At 29.2% G+C, this 21077-nt stretch overlaps 1 protein-coding gene across 10 annotated transcripts in view; it reads left to right on the forward strand.

The window, feature by feature from the left end:
• Positions 1-21077, forward strand: part of LOC116767871 (small conductance calcium-activated potassium channel protein) — a 101045-nt gene that overhangs the window by 40469 nt on the left and 39499 nt on the right. For 7 of the 10 annotated variants that reach the window (XM_061523468.1, XM_061523469.1, XM_061523470.1 and 4 more), the window contains one exon: positions 18432-18464. The exons of the other annotated variants lie outside the window; for them this stretch is intronic. In XM_061523468.1, coding sequence (XP_061379452.1) covers positions 18432-18464 — 33 coding nt within the window. The remainder of the gene's footprint in view (positions 1-18431; positions 18465-21077) is intronic. 10 annotated transcript variants of the gene reach the window in all.

Here is a 21077-nt window from a genome sequence, read left to right on the forward strand (position 1 = left end):
GATTGTCTACTTATTAAGAAATAAAATCTCGAATGCCTAAAAACCCTAAAAAACAATTTATATCGAGTCGATATTATTGGGACTGATTAATATTTATCATTCAACAAAATTATTATTGACATAAAATTTTTATGATTGCGAATGAAAGCTAATTTATTCCCGGGTTCTCTCTAGAGCGACATATAGATTTTCTTAAAAGGAATATAATTTTAAATAACGTTTAAAACTTTAAATTAGAGCAAACAAATGAATAAAATAAATTTAATTTACAGATTTTAAAAGTCCGGATGTAAATGCTGTGTAAGGGTGTTGAGAGGTTCCGTTAAAATCAAATCAAATTTTTAGTGTTTGATTTGATTTCTGTTCTAACCTGCAGGGTCTACTCCTCTGCCCACAAACCCTGTCGCAGACCCGCCGGGCTCGACTAAGACGCGCTTTCACTGAAGCCACAGGAGACACGGTCAACTACGTTAGAACGGTGGGCTTCCGATAACATTACGCACCACCATGGGCATTCGACTGTACAATCTCTCATCCCTGAATTCATAGAAAAATATGTATCTGTTTTAAATCTTTCATTGCTATTATTTAAAATTATTATATGTTTATTACATATCTCGTCACATATAACAAAATATACAAATCTCTTCATCCGTATCCCACATAACCTTTCACTTCAAAATACTATAAAAAACACATAAAACCCCAAATTCTTTACAAAATGTCAGGTTGTACAGTCGACAGTTAGCCTGTTCTGTGGTTTATTCACAAAATTGATTTGTTAGTTGGCGAATGTGACGTCCCTGTAGCCTCGTTAAACACCACGTCCCTTACATAAACTAGCACCCTTACAAGCTTTTCACAACACATTTATTTTAATGTATAATAAAAAAAAGTTCTTAATTTTGTTTTAGATAATTTAGACGAATTAATTTCATGCAGCGTGCTTTTTAATTAGGTGTTTCTGGATGTTATACCATGATAGTTGTTTTACTTGCGTTATGGGAAGGCTTACACCTAAATAAAGGTTCATCATGCTTTGGGAACGCATCAACTAAGGCATACACAGCACATACACAATCATTTAGTTTCACGATGGTTATAGAGCCATTAAATGCACATTAGATCAATGGATAGATTGCACAGTTTAATCGCTTAGAAAATATTATGTTTGAAAATACTTCAAAGTTTTAAAAAACAAATTGAAAAAATTAAAAGTTTAAACTTATGACTGAAAATGAATATTTAAATGAATGTGTCCGGTAATATATACAGGAAAATCTGTGGTTTTACCGAGAAATTCCTAAAAACGGATATAACAAAAGGGATTATAAAAGGCAAACTCTAATTTATTTAAACCGTTGGTTTTATAATATACAGGTACTTGATTGTTAGTCTGTTATGATATAAAAAATATACAAGACATTAGACGATTTTGCTACAAATTCTTAAAATGTTGATTTAATACACTGTTATGAATTTAATGCAATCTTATTGGAATTACAAAAGGATACAAAGATGTCTTTTGTAGGATTTAAATTGGGATGATGGGCTTGATAGCGAAGTAAGTGACCGTGATATTGGAAATTATTCTGCCCTGGAGCGTACGATAGTTTATCATCTCTAACATCAAAGTTTGTTTAACTTGAAAATTCCAATTCTTGGTGAGAATTTCACATTTTCAGAGCACTTTATCCATGAGAAACAATATACTTATAATTAAAAGTATTTATTTTAATATTTCGTATGAAATATGGAAGAGATTTTATTTATATCGAGATCATTACACATTCACACTTTTTATATACATGTATACGTATGTATTTGTATATCACAAAATACCTAAGATAGTGGTGATCGTAAATTTTCCATTAATTACCAGTTTGCGTGAATTACCTTCAGTCACTAAACCTATTCAAAGGAATTCAGGGTAATTCTTATTGTTTTTAATGACAAAAAAAGGACTGGGATGATAAGCCGCTGCTAAAATGCAAATTTTAGTTCATCAAATGTAAAACTGCAAATATTTGACCTAAAATCTGTAAGCAAGGTTCCTGGCACTTTTCCAAGACCTGGATGATGGACAATAAAAACAATCTCGGATTAAAAATTCTTTTGCTTTAGGTGACAAAAAACAGATTTATTGCAATAGAAAACTCAGTACGTAATCAAAATTAGAGGTTTAATGAAAAAGTAATTCAATTTATTCTCAATATTACTTTTTTCTCTAAACATATAGCCTTCCTATAGAATTAGGATTTTTCCGAGTCTCAGATGGACTCGCAATATTTGTTTATTTAAAATAAGACATACACAATTTTAATTGTGTTGAGTTGATTTGCATTTTCGAGGGAGTAATTTTTTCTTCAGTATGTAAAAAAAATTCACGATAAGCTGAGGTCATAATTTTGAATTATACACATTTTCGTCAGTTTTTTTTTTATTGAAAAATACATTTACAAATGACCTGATTTAGCTTTTCCTAGTAGTATAACATTCGAAACACACTAAAAAGCGGTAAATCTTAGTATTTAAGATAAAACCTTTATTAACAAGTGCTTGAATTTTAAAATATGGTTACTGTCCGTTATAAAAATTTCTGTGTATACTTTTTAAGAGTTTAAGTTTGCGGTTGAGTTAGAATTTTATAAACTTCTCATATTTGTTATGAAACTACTTGCAATTTTTTTCTATAGATTACAGTACTAGTTATTTATAAATATATTACAAATTTATCTAACATGAGAGTTAAAAATTCATCTCTTTGAAAGCTTTAAATGATACCAAAAGAAATAATTAACTTTATCCGATTTAAAAGAGAAAGAGCCGCTTATTATTGTACATGAACATCATATAAAGTATTTTCAGCTAGACCGAGTAATGAATTGGTCTGGGGCGTGAGATAATTTCATGCAGTACCTTATTCTAAAAGTTATTTACGAAACGGGGTACATTACGTGTAACGAAGTTTTCCAGATTCGTAATATTCAGAATAAATATACTTAACATAAAATGAGGCCTTGGATCTTTGCCCACATTCCAAGATATGGCAATATTGGCGTATCTTACGTAAATATCCGGAAAAAAATGTATCCCGATCAAAACAATATTTCTGTTATACTTTAAAAAATTGAAACTTCCTTATAAATACGGATGTATACAAATTTAGGATATTTGAAAACTTTGAAAAATTTTTATAGATCTTTTTTAAAAAATGAAACAACAATGTTCTTTATAAAAGAAAGTTGGGTTAGTTACCCTATTTATAACTTAAGAACGGCTGTACGGGTTTGTCTAAAATTTGGTGGAGAGATAGCTTAGAACCAGGAAAAGGACATAGTATAATTTTCATGAACAAGCAAAAAATAAGTTGATAAAATCCAAAATGTTCTTATTTAATGCCTTAAAGGGGAACAGAATTCGCCCGGTCAGATATACATTTATAATTTTGAAAGTCGCTGACGAAATTAGGGGCAAACACTTGTATTAGATAAATTTATCCTTCTGTAGCTTAAAAACAGCTGAACATATTTTAAAAATTAAATAACTTGAATATTAATGAAAATGTAATACAAGTATATATGAGGGCAATATGTTTTCTCATTAATTTTGTTTGGAAAGTTAAGATAACATTTATTCATTCTTCGTCTGTACAGACTCACAGTAGATAAGAAAAAAATTCAAGTTATGTTTGAAGGTTTGTTTAAAAAGTAGTTTATTCGATTTTTTTCTAACATTTTTGTCACGAGTTTTATTTCTCAATCTTATTTAGTATGTTAAATGCAAGATAAATAATACTTACTAATTTCAAAACAAATTTTAGCTTACTATTTTGATGTTAAGTCTAATAAGTGCTTAATACCACAGCATGTAAGTTTAATCTATTCAAAAATCCCTTTAAATCTATATGGATTTTAAAGTGCTGTAATAATGTGAAAAATATACGCAACCGCATGCATTACTGTGCAAAATTAATATAAAGCTTCCGTTAACCACATAACTTTTAATCGAATAGTATCGTTGAAGTATCAATAAATATTTTAATGTTGAATTTATAAACGGTTATGTTATATCCTTATATTTTTTATTATAAAATGTAAGGGGAAACTAAGGATCTACAAAAAATATTTGATAAAAATATAAACCTTTATCCCATCTGCTTAATGTAATTGGCTTGAAAAGAAAAAAAAAGAGGCCGTGATGGTGTCTTCACAATGTTGTTTCATTTTACAGGTCTTAAGTTAAAGTTATATTTTAATAAAAAAAGTAATTTGAAAGCAATATTCATAAATTTCCTGGTTCCAATCTGTGTAAAATCACGTATTCTTTATTTTTACGTTTATTTCCTTGTATGCATTTTTTAATGTTTTTATCTTATAGGTCTTCTTTACGTTTAGTAGAACGTATTAGTATTTTGAAAATGGAAGATGTGGCTTACAAATTTATCTATTTGGTTTGGCCACAAGAAACTAATTAGGTTCTCATTAAAAACTTATATGAAGATATGAAAAAGCTAACTTAAAAGTTATTAACAAGGTTTATTAGTATGGGGTTTTCCAATAGGGACGCTTGAACTTTGACAGCTGATTGCGGCCATGTTGTTTGAGTGACAGCTGTCAAATACAGTGTGTTATATTCATTCCGTCCTCCCAAACCACCATGGCAGGTTACAATGTCGAGCAGCACGTGCAAATCATAAAATTGTTTTATGAAAATGGGTCTTCAGTTCGAGCAACGTTCCGCGCACTTCGCCCGTTTTACGGTCGCGATGATCGTCCTGCCGAGTCGACTATCCGTCGATTGGTGGACAAATTCGAGTCAACCGGGTCAGTTAACAATCAGCCGGTTCCCGTGCGTCAACGTAACTCGAGATCTGCCGAGAATATCGCCGCTGTGCGCGACAGTGTCCTCGAAAACCCGCGGCAGTCAATTCCGCGTCGCGCACAGGAACTCGGCCTTTCGCAGACGACAACTTGGCGAATTTTGCGTTGTGACTTGAGCCTGCACCCGTACAAGATCCAGCTGACCCAAGAGCTCAAGGTTAATGACCATAGACAGCGCCGTGTGTTCGCTGACTGGGCATTAAAGCAGTTGGAAGTTGACGCCGATTTTGGCAAAAAAATCATCTTCAGCGACGAGGCGCATTTTTGGATGAATGGCTATGTCAACAAGCAAAATTGCCGTATTTGGGACGAGACCAATCCACACGAGGTTCACCAAGTGGCAATGCACCCGCAGAAAGTGACTGTTTAGTGCGGATTTTGGGCCGGAGGCGTGATTGGTCCGTATTTTTTCGAAAACGATAATGGTGTGGCCGTCACCGTCAATGGTGAGCGATACTGGTCGATGATAACCAACTTCTTTTGGCCTGAAATCGAGAATATGGATCTGGACAACATGTGGTTTCAACAGGACGGCGCTACGTGCCACACAGCACACGCTACGATGGAAGTTCTGCACGAGCAATTTCTGGACATGGTCATCTCGCGCGGAGGCGACGTGAACTGGCCACCGAGATCGTGCGATTTGACCCCGCTGGACTTTTTCTTGTGGGGTTTTCTTAAGTCGCAGGTCTATGCCAACAAGCCGCAAACCACCGATGCCCTCAAAGTCAACATACGCCACGCCATCGATCAAATACAGCCCGATTTGTGCGCCAGAGTCATCGAAAATTGGACCTTTCGTGTGCGCGCCACCAACCGAAGCCGTGGCGGTCATTTGAATGATGTCATATTCCATACATAATGGGGTCGATAGACCTTCCAAATAAAAAAAAAATTTCGCAAATATCTTTCCTACATGTATTTTTTTTGCATTTCAAAGATCAAGCGCCCTTAATGGAAAACCCTATAATATTCGTAGGAAGGATAATGTTAATTTCAGGAAAAATAAAATATCTTAATAAAATAAGATTTTTGTAGAGCGAAAAATGTGATTGTGGATATTATACTTAGAGTAACTTTACTTGTGTTAAATAAAGAAATAAATCATTTTGGTTCTATGTAGTTAAATCAGTTCCATGTAAAATTCAAAAAAATTACGTCCATATATCCTATACAAAGGGCTGAGGAAATATAGAGGGTACTTAAATTTTAAAAACTTATTATAGAAAAATAAAATTTAACGCCTTTTGAATAATACTATCCTGCAAAAGTAATAATAATAAAAGCACTAATAATATTAAAATTATCGAAAAAAGCAAATCTAAACACATTTCCATTCATACCATAAAAACGGCCATAAACTTTATAGAGGCTCTGATGAAAATCTCAATATGAGATGCAATTCTGCGTTATAACGGAAAAAGTGTTTTGTTGCCTTTCATCGATAGTGCCAATTGAGAGTGTTATTGAGGTTTAAACGAATTGATTATCAATCATTATATACACCGCCTATTAATTTTCTAATCTAGTTATGTAAATCAATTTGCTTTTACATACCGATCATTTATGTAATAAGAGATTTGATGTGATTAAATGTTATTTAATAACAAATAAACATAATGAAAGGGTTGAGTTTACGGTATTAATATATTTACATAGGAATACAAACTATTTTTGTTTATTATTAAACTTGTAAAATAATATCGCCATTAAAATTTATTCTTAAATGAATATCTTCCACGACTTTAATAACTAAAATTTAGACTGTTAAAGACTCTTATTTGAAAGAATGTATATTTTCCTACTTGTACTAGTTATCTTACTTTTGTTAATCAGTTATAATTTTATAAATAAAAGTTAAAATTCTTAATTGTGATAAAACTGGGTAGATCTGAACGTTGCGTTTAAATTGATATAAATGTAAAATATCAAACCATTATTATATTAAACTTTCTATATATTGTAAAGACAAGTTAGGAATTATAATGATTTGTGGATATAATGAGATCTAAGATTTTCGCGAGTTTTATTCATTTAAATGAAACTAACATTTTTCGGATATACTACGCGGATTTTATATCCGAAAAATGTTAGTTTCATTTAAATGATTTGTGGATATTTTTATGATAGTTATACCAGGCAATTTAATTTTATAATTAAATTATCCTTATGGGTATGATGTTTTTTTTTTTCTTTTATATTTTATATCATGGAATAAAAAGCGATATAATCAAAATTATTTCATAATGTAATTTAAGCTTTAAGAGTATAACCATTTTGGTTCTATAAAATGTGTCACACAAATCTAACTAGGCTTTAGACAGTTATGGCTAACATCCAGTTGGCTAAAGGCTAGACCAGCCTTGTCGAATAAATTACGTATTGAATGCAACCACAAAACGCTTTATACTGATGCAGTGATATACGAGAACTTTATAGGGATCGCTAATTTATATTTGCTTATATTATTTAAAAATTATCAATAATATATCTGAAGTAGTTCATGAGGGAGCTGTTTCTTACCTGGTTACAACATGTGAATATAACATATAGTGACGTCATCATAACTCATTATTTTGATAAAATTTGGTATATGAAATAAAATATCTGAATTATATAAAGTAACTTTTCCAATAACTGAACTTTGGAAATAACATGAAAGCATACTTTCAAAGTTTTGCTTTGAATTCTAATTTTAAATTTCGGAAACTGTTTTATGACAAGAGAACATCAACATCTTACAAGAGCACTTTCTTTTTAACTATATAAATATTACAACGAAATTAAGAACGAAGCTTTTTACTTCTCTCTTTGTTACCACAGAAATAGACGGATGACTATACAATAAAAATAACAATAAGGTTTAAATTAAACACATACAATTTAGGAAAACTATTGCAGTAAGCCTTCTGTTTGAGTAAACTTTGAAATAATTACATATGAAATAAATTTTTTTAAATCTACATATTAATTAAAATAAATATTCTGTAAAATATTTCTTAAATTTATTTTATTACATAGTTCCTCACTATTCAGTAGATTTCAAAAAGAGAGACAAACCCTCTCAGCATTCCATGGATTCACCATGCGGGTGCAAGGTCGATCGCGTTGCAGGGAGAGGAGCTTCAACAGTGCCTGGGACTTGGGACCCAGGTGTATGTTTAAGGAGCCCTTATCTAACGCGCGTTAAACGCTCACCTCTACTTTCCAAGCTCCTCTCCTCCTCCTCCGCTCCTCTCCTCTCTCTACCTAACCAAATTCGAAATTAAACTACTAAGGCTGCCTTTGATACACGTTCCAAGAATGAACTGATCTTAGTTCTTGGCAGACTCAAGTCTTTTAGCAGGTTGTAGAAAGATTTGGCTGTTATACCTCTCGCTCCTACTTCTACCGCGTACAAATTTACAACGAACATTTTTTTAGTGAGTTCATTAACGAGCTCGTAATACTTGTTGACCTTGATGGCATGGTCTTTGGGGATGTTGGTTTCCCAAGGAACCGTGAGCTCTATTATCACAACGTACTTTAAAATTCGCGAATATAAAAATAGGTCTGGTCCAGACGTTGACGCGCAAATATCCTCTGGGATTTTGTATTTTTTCTCATACATATCCATCATTATAGTTCAATCCAAAGCCGCTTTAAAGAAATAGTAAAGCCTGACGTTTGATTTCATAGCCCTACTGCCTTTTCTCAAAAAATCTATGGATCGCTGATTTGTGGTTATTTCTTTTTGCACTCTGGCTACCGAAAGACTAACCGCTTCACGTAGGATTTCTAAAACCCTATCGTGATGACGCGACTCGTGAAGGTTTATTTTTGACAAAGAAATGATTATAAAAAAGATCGATTATTTAAACTCACCAGTTTGTATGTAAGCTCTATATATATATTAAAAAAAAGCCAATTGGAAGGAGGGAAAATTATAAACATAGAAATGTAACACTATCTTGTAAAGCATTCCAGAAACTACATTCTCAAAGTTGTATCCAATATATTGGGATGTGTATTTACTCTGACAATAGTGTTCCTATTGCCCATTAACAATACCACAGATGAATGTCGGTGAGAATACAAGAGAGAAATTCTATTGAGCATATTGTTACACAATGTGTGATATGAAATAGTTTTAGTTTAATATTTTATTAATTTATAATAGAACAAGCCAATAAAGAAAAAAAAAGTATAACATTATTAATTTCAGGATTTTTAATAAATTGCTGTATTGATTGTATAATCAATCTGTGTCCTCATAGTGAAAGTACATGCATGTTAGGTAAATTATTAATTAGTAGGTACACATATGTATACATTCTATATCAACCCTTATCCCATTGATCCCTTATCGTAAAAGTATGTCAAGGCCGCAATAAAATAAACTCTATTTTATGTGTAATAATAAAAGAAAATTATTTTCTTTCATATATACTTCTTACTTAGTGTATTATCCGGGATTATAATGGTTTTTTGACATGATATATTTTATATAAATCATAAAATTAAGATTTAAATGTAAAAACAAATATTAATTCTTTCATGTTTTTAAATATTTCTTAATATAGGCACTACAATAAAACTTTAAAAAATAATTAACTGTTTTCTTTTAAGAATGAAAAGTATAATATGTCAGGGTTTTTTTGGTACCCTTCACAGTGGCTGTATATATTATTTGTGTACGTTTGCCCAGTTAAAGTGCAACGGTACAAGATTTTATTTTCTTTCATTATTTAAAAACAAAGCCGGTTCCGAGTTATAATGTGACTATAGGTAGGATTTTTTTCGGAGGGTGGTAAAATGTGAAAATATATCCGTAAGAAAAAAACTTTTAAACTTGAACCACGAAACGATCAAAGGTGTTTAAGGACCTCAGAAACATTATTTTCTATTTTTTGATATAATCAAAAATTCGACAGTTAAATTTCTGTCATCGAATAAATACGCAGACTGTTAACTTATCCATTGTGGACTGTGTGCTCCAAACAAATATTAAAAAGCGTTGAAAACTCATGGGTTTTATTTGTGTTGCCGCTATTAACTTTGATGACTATGGCCCATTATTGCTAACTTTTTTTGCACTTTTATAAAAGAAATGGGGCGATAAAGTCTGTCATATTACATATCATATTTATCTCATTAAATAATTTTTAATTGAAAAAAACAGATAATTTTGTAATAATAAATGTATTGCAATAATGGAACACAAACATAAAGACTTTTTACTAACTATAATTAAAAACTTTCTCCGAAAGCCCGTAAATTACCTGAAAGTCTTATTTAATGAAATGTATATTATAGTGAAAGACTGTTATAGTTGTACGGCTTAAAACCTTGGAGGCAACATATTTTAATAAGAAAAGCAATCATCCATGGGGGTGAAATAAGTGATTGAAAAATGGCCCGAAAAACAACCAAGTTTAACACTTAAAATTGCTGTTTACAACTATTAATCAAGATCGAGTTCCGAATGACTTATGACGAATTGTTGAACAACGAACGTAAATATAAAATTTCCTTATAAAGTAAATTAAATTTCTTTATTGGTCAATGCCATTTCTGTTATTCTATGCTATATTTGATATTGTTGTATCAACGTATTATTGACTACTGTGACATTTTGAACTTCATTGATATTTTTCCTAAATTTTATTATTTAATTGTTAAACTGACAAGTTGATAGACTGTATATATAAGCTGACAGATAAATAAAGGTTATGACAGTAAGTCATTAATAATAAATAATAAAATGATTGGAAACACAGTGCCTATTATGAAATAAGAATATTAATGTTTATAAGCCATTATAACAATTAGTTATATTTTCTATTTTACAAAGTTTTTTTTATGTGAATACTCTATTTTCTATTTTTTATTTAATAACACTAAAGGTCGCTGTGTTTAAAGATTTTAATTAGTTTCAGTGTATCAGCGTGATACGAGTTTCTCGATTAACAATTTCGTCTAAACAATTTTTTTTAAATATTACCTTTAAATATCACAAAATATTTTATTGCCTACAGATTAAATAAATTTTGCCATTCTTTTGGCTTCGCCTATTTATTAGAGGCTTATTCTTTAATCTGGATCAAGAAATGTGATACTAATTTTCGTTAGAAAATATTATGCTAATAATTTTAAAAGCAAAATACATATATGCATATAAAAAAAACATAATGAGTTCCGTACGTCACAGACGCTAAGAATAAATATTTATTACATTTGAATTCCGCATATGTTTTGCGAATGCATAAATTGTCGATCTCTTCAACTGTTAACGACATGAAAGTAACGACGCGGAGGTTGTTCACAAGAACATCTTTGAGTGTTATAAAATTTTATTCTGTTTCATATTTTATTAATGGATCAAATGTGTTATATAATAATATTAAGGTCTCTTTGATGTTATGAAAGCATTTAAATTAATAGCTAAATTATAACAGTTGCTTTCAGGTTTTTCCCCATATGTTCTACATTTATTTATGAATAATATATATAATTATGAGATCAAATTACATTAAAGTATTTTATCTGTATCATATTCTTTAGAACTTTATACATGATTCTTTTTAATGATATATTACATTTTATCATTCCAAAACAGATAAATTTATCTCCTCCTCATCACTAACTTCTAGCATAAAATGCAGTCCATTTTTATTTCAAATATAAAATACTTTAACAGTTTAATATTGATATTAGACAAAGACCGAACAGAACTTTTGGCAGCCCTCGTATGAGATCAATATCTTCTTCTGCAGTGGTATTTTCAGTGAAATTTCAATTTTTTCTTTCCAATTTGATAAATCTCTAGTTATACATCGTAGAAATAATCTTGTTTGAAAGGTTACTGTTGGTATTGCATTATTTAGATTGGAGTAGTAGACTAGGTATTTATCATCCCGTTTCCTGATGCATTTGAATTTGATTTTACTTTCCATGTCTTATGTATCGTAAAATAAAAATATTTTTGCCAAGAGATTTAAGTATAAAAATCATCCATAATATAATATTTTTATTTAAATTTAAATTGTGTCTGTCACACATATATATGTATTAAAACAACTTCATTATTTAAACCACAATAACCTTATTGGTACTAGAAGGTAAAAAATAAATAAGAAATTGTCCATTGCCAGTAATACAAATATAACTTTAATAAGAAGATGCTTCTCTAAATAACATTTTAAAATGGTTAATTACTAATAAAGAAAAAGTTGTGAAACCGTCGAGAAGGTGAGTGATGCCATTTCCATTACCAACTCATTTCAGACTTATTTAGCTTAAGGAAGACAAATTTTCTTACTTTTTACCTATAAAGTCGAAGCAGAATATTTTCTCTCCTAAGCCGTAATTGCAATGAAATGTTCTCCGCTGCTGATTTCAGAAAAAACTAATGAGTTTGTTCGTTTTAGGATATTGTTTCTCTGTAAAACATCTATAAAAACTAAATAAGATATAATTTTATAATAAATAAATAATTTTTAAATTATAAAAGGATAAAAACCGATATGACGTCACGTATCTCTCGAACTGTCTGGTTTGTATTCACCTCGCGTATATTACACAAGGAGCACCTGCCGCCCACTCCTCTCTCAGCCCTTTTGATGGCCCGATCTTCGTGCCACTGTACCCCGCGAATGAAGACTCAATTTCGCGGTTTGTCTATAATATAAATTGCATTTTGAAAGTATGCCGTTATGATTATTTTTTAATCATTGTAGCGACAGAAATAAATGACTTCGTTCTTTCTACAAGACTAACTTAAAAAAATTAATATTTTGAAGGTTCTGAGGAAGCAATTTTTTTATAAAACCACTGTATAGAGAATTAGAAGTACGCATTTGAAAATATTTTATAATTAAATAAGTCAATACAGATTAAAAGTTACTAAGTTTTAAAGTAACTAAAATCTATACATATGTAATATCGGGAACGTAGTAGTATGCATTGGTACACGTGTTTTCTTTTTTCCTGTCTTTTATTTTTAGTTAAAGTATTTTATTATATTGTAAACCTAGAGTTTTTATGACCCTGCGATATAACTCTATTATTATTACTCTAGAGAAACAAAACCCCGGTCATGTTTGTGACACTTAAGATTTTTGTAAATTGTCTAATTCTTCACCATCTGTTATATTATTACTCTTGCAATTAGTGTGTTAGTTATATAAGGATTGAGGATGGTCCCAGAAGGGGCAAGTTTGGGTCTGACCCTTTGAAAAAAGCCGAAATAAGTTAGTTCCTACGTCTTCATTGAAGCAGATTGTTGTGTGAAGAAGACCACCTCTGGTACCAAACATATTTAAAAAAAAAATAATACAACCGAATTACCATTAACCTTACTATATATACCCGGTGTCACACATATCATAAAACTGTAAAGACAAATTACAAAATATTCTACGAAAAAACAGAGGTTATTGTTATAAACGCCTACTATAACCAATTAAATATGTATGTTTTATTGTCTTTATTTGCGAATGTTTTATTTTACTGTAGTTTAAGTGAAACACTGTACAATTTTCTTAAAACAACATATTTATGCTAAATGAGAATGTTATACAAATTGACTCATAACTTTTCAAAAAATAAGAATTTTCAAATACCCTGCAACATAAAGAAAATTTTACCGAAACTATTCGTGATAAAACATTCTTATATTTTACAATATATTATTAAAAGTATTTGAATTTTATAATAATAATTGAAATAAATATAAAAATGTAATCTACACTTAAAGTCTATTTTATACTTCACTTCCTTAAATTACTATCTATTTAAAAAGCAAATTTTAAAGAATTCTTTAATAGAAAAGTGTTTCTTTTTTCTTGTTAGAATTCAGACAGACTGACATGTAGCTACAACTGAAATCGTATATTGGATAACAAATCGATACTTAGGGAGATATGTAAATATGAACAAAGTTAGGGGTAATAACTAACTTTTATATAATCCAAGGAGAAAACTTTAATCAGGACTTTCATATTGCACTTGAACTTCAAACTTTTCCAATACAAGAAATTTGTTTATCTAGAATTCATATTTATTCCACTTCTCTTTAACGTACAACATTTTTTCTTCTTCCTGAAAGCTGAAGTAGTTAGGTAAGAGAATAAATTGATTATACATTGTTCGATATTGAAATTGTCTTTTTATCATATTATATTTCGTATAACATAATAAAATAGCTCAAAATATTATAACAAGTATTAAACACAGCTACTATTTGATATCGGTTAAATTATGTCTACGGTGGCAAATATTAACTGGCAGATATGTTTTTTACTAAAATCTAATTGAAGCGGTAAAAATACTTAAGTAATATTTATATTAAGATGTTGTTTATTTGCTTCATGAACATGTGCATACTATAACATGACATTCGATAGATTAAAATGGATTGTTTATTTCGATAAAAGGTTTTCTTTTAAAGGAATAAAGCTTGCTGCTAACGTAAAAACCGCAGGTTAAGATGAATAAAGAGTTAGATATGTATGTGTACATAACAACATTGCCAAATTTTTATTTACGACGTCACTCTAAACTGACACTATACAAACATCAGTTGAAAACAGGCCAAAATAAATATTTGGCATTATGTAATGCAAGCTAGATTTGACAAAGAGAACTAGTTTGTAGTTACAAAGCAAAGAAATTTTTTTATGTACTTCAATTTACTTGATTTTAAGGAAACACGAAGAAACATATCACATTTTTTTTCATGTTTCCTGTTTTTGCCCTGTTCAATAATTATGTAATAAGTATTATCAAAAATAATTCTTTACGCTCTCCTTTGTTTTTTAAATCTTTTAAATTTAAAAAAATATTTTTATTATTTCTGATTTGTTTTTCTTATTTGAGCTATCCAAAAGTAACGTAACGTACCGTTATAAAGTAAGTAACTCTGGGGCAATTTCAATCATCTTAATACCACGAAATAATTAATTTAAACTGAGTGCTCAAAACTTATGACTAGTTTTTAAAAACGGATTATTTTATCTTCTTTTTATGCATCAAATTTCTCGTAATGTAATACAAAATAAATATACAATATAATAGAAACATAGTATTTAAATGTTGTAAATAAACATATTTGTCTTATAATTGTCGTAATAAATTTTGTTAAAGTTTTTTTTAAATAAAAGAATATCTACATATAAAATGTGATAATGTAATAAAATATTGTTACATATTGATCAAATCCAACTTTTTTTTTTAATTATCAAATGCCATAAATTGAATTAATAATCTTATAATTTAACTTTATTTCCTTCTCCTTATTTTTTTTAATTGGGGTAGCAAAAAAAATTATTTAAGAAAATCTAAGTTTGAAATTACATGGTTTAAAATTTTTTGTGATTGTTCAAGAAAAAAATCCATTGCCTAAACGTGAGGAGAACAATGTTTGTGAAACACGTACGATTAGAAACAAATATCCTTTCACTTCTTGAAGCTAATTCTATTTTGTTATCCCATTGATCCCATAACTGGATCACGTTCAATATTTAGTCTTTAGGTACGTAAAGGAAATATCTCCATTTGTGTTTTTCCTTTTATTTTTTAATTACTTTTATTTAAAGGGATTAATTTTTGAGCAATAATTATAAGTTTAAATTGCATTGCACTTCGATTTCTATATTATTCTAATATAAGTAATAAAACTAAATTGACTTATCAAGAGCATTATTTCAGTATATTAAATTTAATGTCTGTGTTGTTAATTTATAAAATTTATTGTTATGAGTGAAGTGAAATTATGAAGAGTTAGCGGTCTTTGACGACCATTCAACCGCTACAAAAAATGTATGTAATGTATGTATTAGTCGAATAGTCCACAGGTTATAGAAAACTTAAAACTTTTATAGAAAACGTATTTCATATTTTATTCAATTTATTATGTAGATATGCATAACAACTAAGTTCAGTTTTAGGTTTTATCCCCTGATAAGACCTAATAAATTTGCAGGACTTCTTCCGAGCAAAAACTTGTAGATTATAAAAGAAAATGGGTAGTGAATAAGTAAACTCTCCATGCAGGACTAGTCTGACCCATCCAAATTCTAAAATATAGAAAATGTTGTCATAAATGAAATTTATGACTTACACGAGAAGATTACAAATAAAATCTGAATTGGTCAGAAAATGAATGTTATAAGTAATTTTCAAGAATTTATATTTATCTACAATAAAACTTTAACCTATACTCAAAAGCAATGTTTTTGCAATCTTATTTCTACTATTATATTCGGAACATATGATATTTGGATCAGAGTTATGGTTATAATTTTTTTACATTAACAACAATCTAAGAATTCGCGTGTAAATGTTTAGATGAGCTAAATGAAAAATAAAGTTTTCGGATACTTCTACGCTTTTTTATTATTTTATGACTACATATTCCCGACGTTTCAGTTCAGACACTTCCATCTCGTCTACTCGTGATCATAGTTGCTGCAAAGGAACGGAAATATCGGGAATGTGTACTCATAAAATAATAAAAAACACATTGTATTATCTGAAAACCTTACGTTCATCTAAATTAACCAATTGTTATTTTCTTCTCCATAAAGGTACTAAATTTTAAAATTATGAATTAATTTACTTTCGTGCAGATACATGTAATTTGTCAGTACTAAATTCAAAAAGTTATTCTGCCGCTCCATGGTCTATCTAATATAATTGTTTTCAAATAATGAGTCGGTATAAAAACTGTTGGCTTACGTACGTTGATCTCATGATGTAATAAAACTAGGAAATTTAAACTAACAACTTTAACTTGCAAATGGTTTTTTAACATCTTGCATTAGCTTGTAACAAATTTTAAATAAAATTGGCATCGAAACGTAAGATACAAGTTCAAAACTCGTTGAAGTATGCATATTGCTCAAATACGATAAAAGTCTGCGTGTATTGTCACTTCTTGGCTGAATTCCAGTATAGAAGCACATCGTATTTAAATAAATTGTAGCTCAAATAATTTTGTTTAATATAATTAAATATTTTGTGTTAATAAATCAGAAATTTCATAAAAATTTTCAATATTGTTTACATTCCATATTCATTTTCCAAAAAAAAGTATATTTTTAATTATTACTACTACTTTCTGATTTAATCATACTGAACACAAAATATGTTTTTTTATATCTATATTTGGGTTGAAAATGAATGCAATTTTGATCTTTGAAACTGAGCTGGACGATTGAAATAACATTTATCAAAATCCTTTAGCCTTCGTAATAAAATCAAAAACGAAAGTCGCCAACAGTCGCCATTTAGTCTATTGTCAATAGCGGCATTGAGTTGGAAACACTGCTAAAAGGTGTTACTTTGTATGTCGCTTTAAAAGCTTTATATTAAATTCTCTCAAATAGTTCAAATATATGTTGGACCTACTTGTGCATGGAACTTATATAAAATTTTTGTAAAAAACTATTGGGTTTGGATATAAATCTGTTGTTGTTTTTTTATAAAGTGAAATAATTATGTATTGGTATACATATGTATATATTTATATATATAACCGTACACTACATTTTTTGTTGATAAAAACGGCAATAAATGAAATTAATGTAACGAAATTCATTAATTTAAATTCAAATTAAAATACGAACCTTAAATGATTCATAATTATTTATGAAATATTTTATTGACACCGAAGCTGCATTATGAACTTGGAAGTTTTTGTAAGAGCCCATAAAAGTTTATGGCGCTCACATTCTCTTACCTGTAAAAGCGTTCGTTTATACAACTCCTTCCGTAGAAGTGTAATAAATTTGATATACCCAATATTATTAATAATGTTAATAGCCCATTATCCAATATATTTACTTGTGGATGTGATCATTAAAAGTATCGTTTTAGAGGTTGTGCTAACATAAACAAAAACTTATAGTATCCTACACAAGCCGTCGTTATAAAGTTAGATGATACTTGAAAAATTTTATCTATTATAGATGAAGTTAATTTCGTATGTTAGAAAACCAACTCCATATTTCGTTTTCACTGTTTACTAAGACATAGTTATGGTCTTTCCAGTCACTACTAAAAGATAAAATTTGAGACAAATGTCATGATTGCATTCGTATGTTAATTTTATTTAAGCTGATTAAGCGTCAGCGTGTATGCATGAATATCCTTAAAATCTAACAAGTTTATCAAAAGCAATTTAAATTTCGGCTATTTAGTAAAAAAGTGGTACATATAATAAACATCTATTTGTATTTATAAAACTAATATGCTCAAAAATAAAAATATATTGCATCAGAAAATACTGCATAAATTGTAATTACTTTTGGCTTACTAAACTTGTCAATCAACTAAAGCCCAGTGTGGTTTTAGTAGCACTAGGCTGTTTGATATACATAAATGGGTCATTCTAAATTGAGTTTGGCCTATTATATTCCTGTGCTTTTTATAAAATGAATACTGTGTCACTTTTAGCGTTCGTGAAACTTTGTCGCTTAACTTATTCTAATATTCCGGCGCAAGTTGGAAGCAAAATTAAAAATCGATCGGTATTATTTATAAAAGATTGTTTCAAATTTGTTTTAGGCCTGCACGGGAGCTCGGAACCACGTGCCACAGGTAATTTAGATCATGTTATTAAGTAAAGTTTATTAGGTTTTAATTATAATCAAAGAACCTTTATTTTGTGTCATTCCACTATACTTATGATTAATTTTCATTTTTTTAACAATATTTTTTGTAAATTTATATCGTAAATTATAAAAGGTATCGGATTGTATTGAATTAAAATAATATAGAAATATTTTGATTAGAACTCATTGTTAGTTATTATATATTTTTTTTAAGTTATCTCTTTTATCTTTAAGCTTTCTGGCTGACAAGTAGATTTTAGCTTGCAAATTAGCTTAACAGAAAACTTTCAGCCGCTTTTATTATCGAATGTTGAATTTTAAGAATAGATAAGTAATAGGTTTATTTACAAATGACCTTTCGTATACATATTTATTGATCTGACCATATGTATAATATGTAAATCTTAGAAACTCATGCTTTAATAGTATTCTTAACTTTGTTTGGCTTCAAATCGCAGGTGATACCCTGTTCCTAATAAAGAAAACTGGATTATAAGAGATTCTATTTACAAATGTAATATTTCCATATGTTATTGTACATAACACAGTAACATGGTTTGCAGGCAAATTTTAACATTCATCATCTGTCATATGCCTACAGATGCTCCCCGGAATTAAATTAAACCTTTATCAATCATAATAGTTTTACCTTTATTCGTCTTAAATGTAGGTATATGACTTGTTCCATAAAGCCAATTTTGACATTTTTCCTGACATGGGTAATTTTATTTGCTAATACGAAAATAATGTGGAGTGTTTCAAACTGTGGTCTGAAAGTTTTCTTCTTTTATCCAAACTAATTGTTTTAATATTAAAACACTTCTAATTTTACAGAAAAATTTGGAAAAGCATTCTGTGCATTGCAAATCAGTTTTAGGTTTAGTTAGTTTTTCTCATCAGGATGACACTGTCCTCACTTTTTTTTCACTAGAAAAACTTTAATTTAAATCTTTAAAGAAATTTGGTATGGTGTTCAGACTACCAGCAAAAACTAATTATAAATAGGTGATTGTCTACAAAGAACTAAAGCTTTGAATTCAGCAGTGATGAAAGCCGCCAATAGGTTTACTTGTTACTTTTCTCGCAGTAAGGTTTTAACAATGAATAATAGATAAAAATATTTATAATAAAGAAGTAGATATTTGAAGGAAGTAACATCTCCACTATTCTTTTCAGTGGATAAAATTTTAACCCATAACTTTTTTTGAAATTACGTACTGCTTAAACGAATAAAAAATTACCCCAATTTTCTAGAAAGTGGGACGTTGTCGGTTGACCGATTAATTATTCGTTTGCGCTTGTGAAGCCACCACTGTCGAGACGGCATGCCAACAAAATCGATCCTTAATATGTTATGTTATACTTAGAGATCCACTTTTGTGGAGGATTTTGCCAAAAATATTTTTCTTGAATAACAAAATTTATGTTAATCGTATCATACTTAGCTTTCAGTCCACAAAACTCAAAATTCTAAAATAATAGAATTGTCACTAAAAAAATATGATTCATATAACTTCACGCCTATTTAATGAACAGCTTTAATACGTTAAAATTAACTTATCAAATGTTATATTTCTTTAAAATTAAGTGTGAAAAGTCAACATAAAACAACAATTACACATATTTAACTGTAAAATGTTTTCGTGAGCGTGTAGTTTGTTTATAATAATTTCCATGTATTTCTTTTAATTTATTATTCTTATTCTTTGTAACCATGCTGCTTTACCACGCAACACGATATCACACAATGTACAATTAAAAAAATATACATATAATAGGTAACATTAGCATTAATCTTTATAACTATAATTCACAACTGACTATTGTGATTTTTGTACATGGAAATATTTATGAATTTTACAAAAAAATTATGCAATGAAATTGCTTAAATCTCATCTTTAATTTATTACTTGAAGCGACTTGTTAGTAAATTCCAAAGGTCCTATGGCCGGTAACGTTCAAAAATACCTTTTTTATTTGTTTTCCGCTCTGGATAAACTGCGATAAAAGGGAGATTAACCGTTGGTAAAAATAAGATGTTAAAATTCACCATAAATTACATGGGTTATTTTAATTTCGTAAAATATCTACAAATATGTCATAATTATTAATGTGAAGTGTAAAAACCTTGAACTTTTGAAAACAATCTCTGAAATATTATTGTGATTAAGCTTCACGTCAGTCAGCAACAAAAGCAAATGGCAAGAAAATTGCATTTGGTGAAATTGATGACGAGTCAGCCACGGAAAAGACATTTGCATAGCATGATTAAGGCTGAAAATTTTCATTGTACGTTTTAAGTTTTTTAAAATGTTAATTTTTCAAAATGTAATCTTCGAGTGTTAACATTTAACAATGAAATGTTTACAGTAGTATGTGGTACAGTATTATGCATCAATTTTTTATGATAAATATGTTTTAATACATTTCTTAAATAATTCCTTATTGAAGATATATAACATCGACGTTTCATGTTTAATATTTATATTTATTAATCTAATTACTAAAATGCAATTGCGCATTTATGTATCCACACCTGTATGTAAATTTAAAAAAAGTGACACAGATATGACCACTTATTTCAAAAACTCATTATATA

This window comes from Danaus plexippus, chromosome 19 (assembly GCF_018135715.1).
Source record: "Danaus plexippus chromosome 19, MEX_DaPlex, whole genome shotgun sequence".
Lineage (NCBI taxonomy): Eukaryota > Metazoa > Arthropoda > Insecta > Lepidoptera > Nymphalidae > Danaus > Danaus plexippus.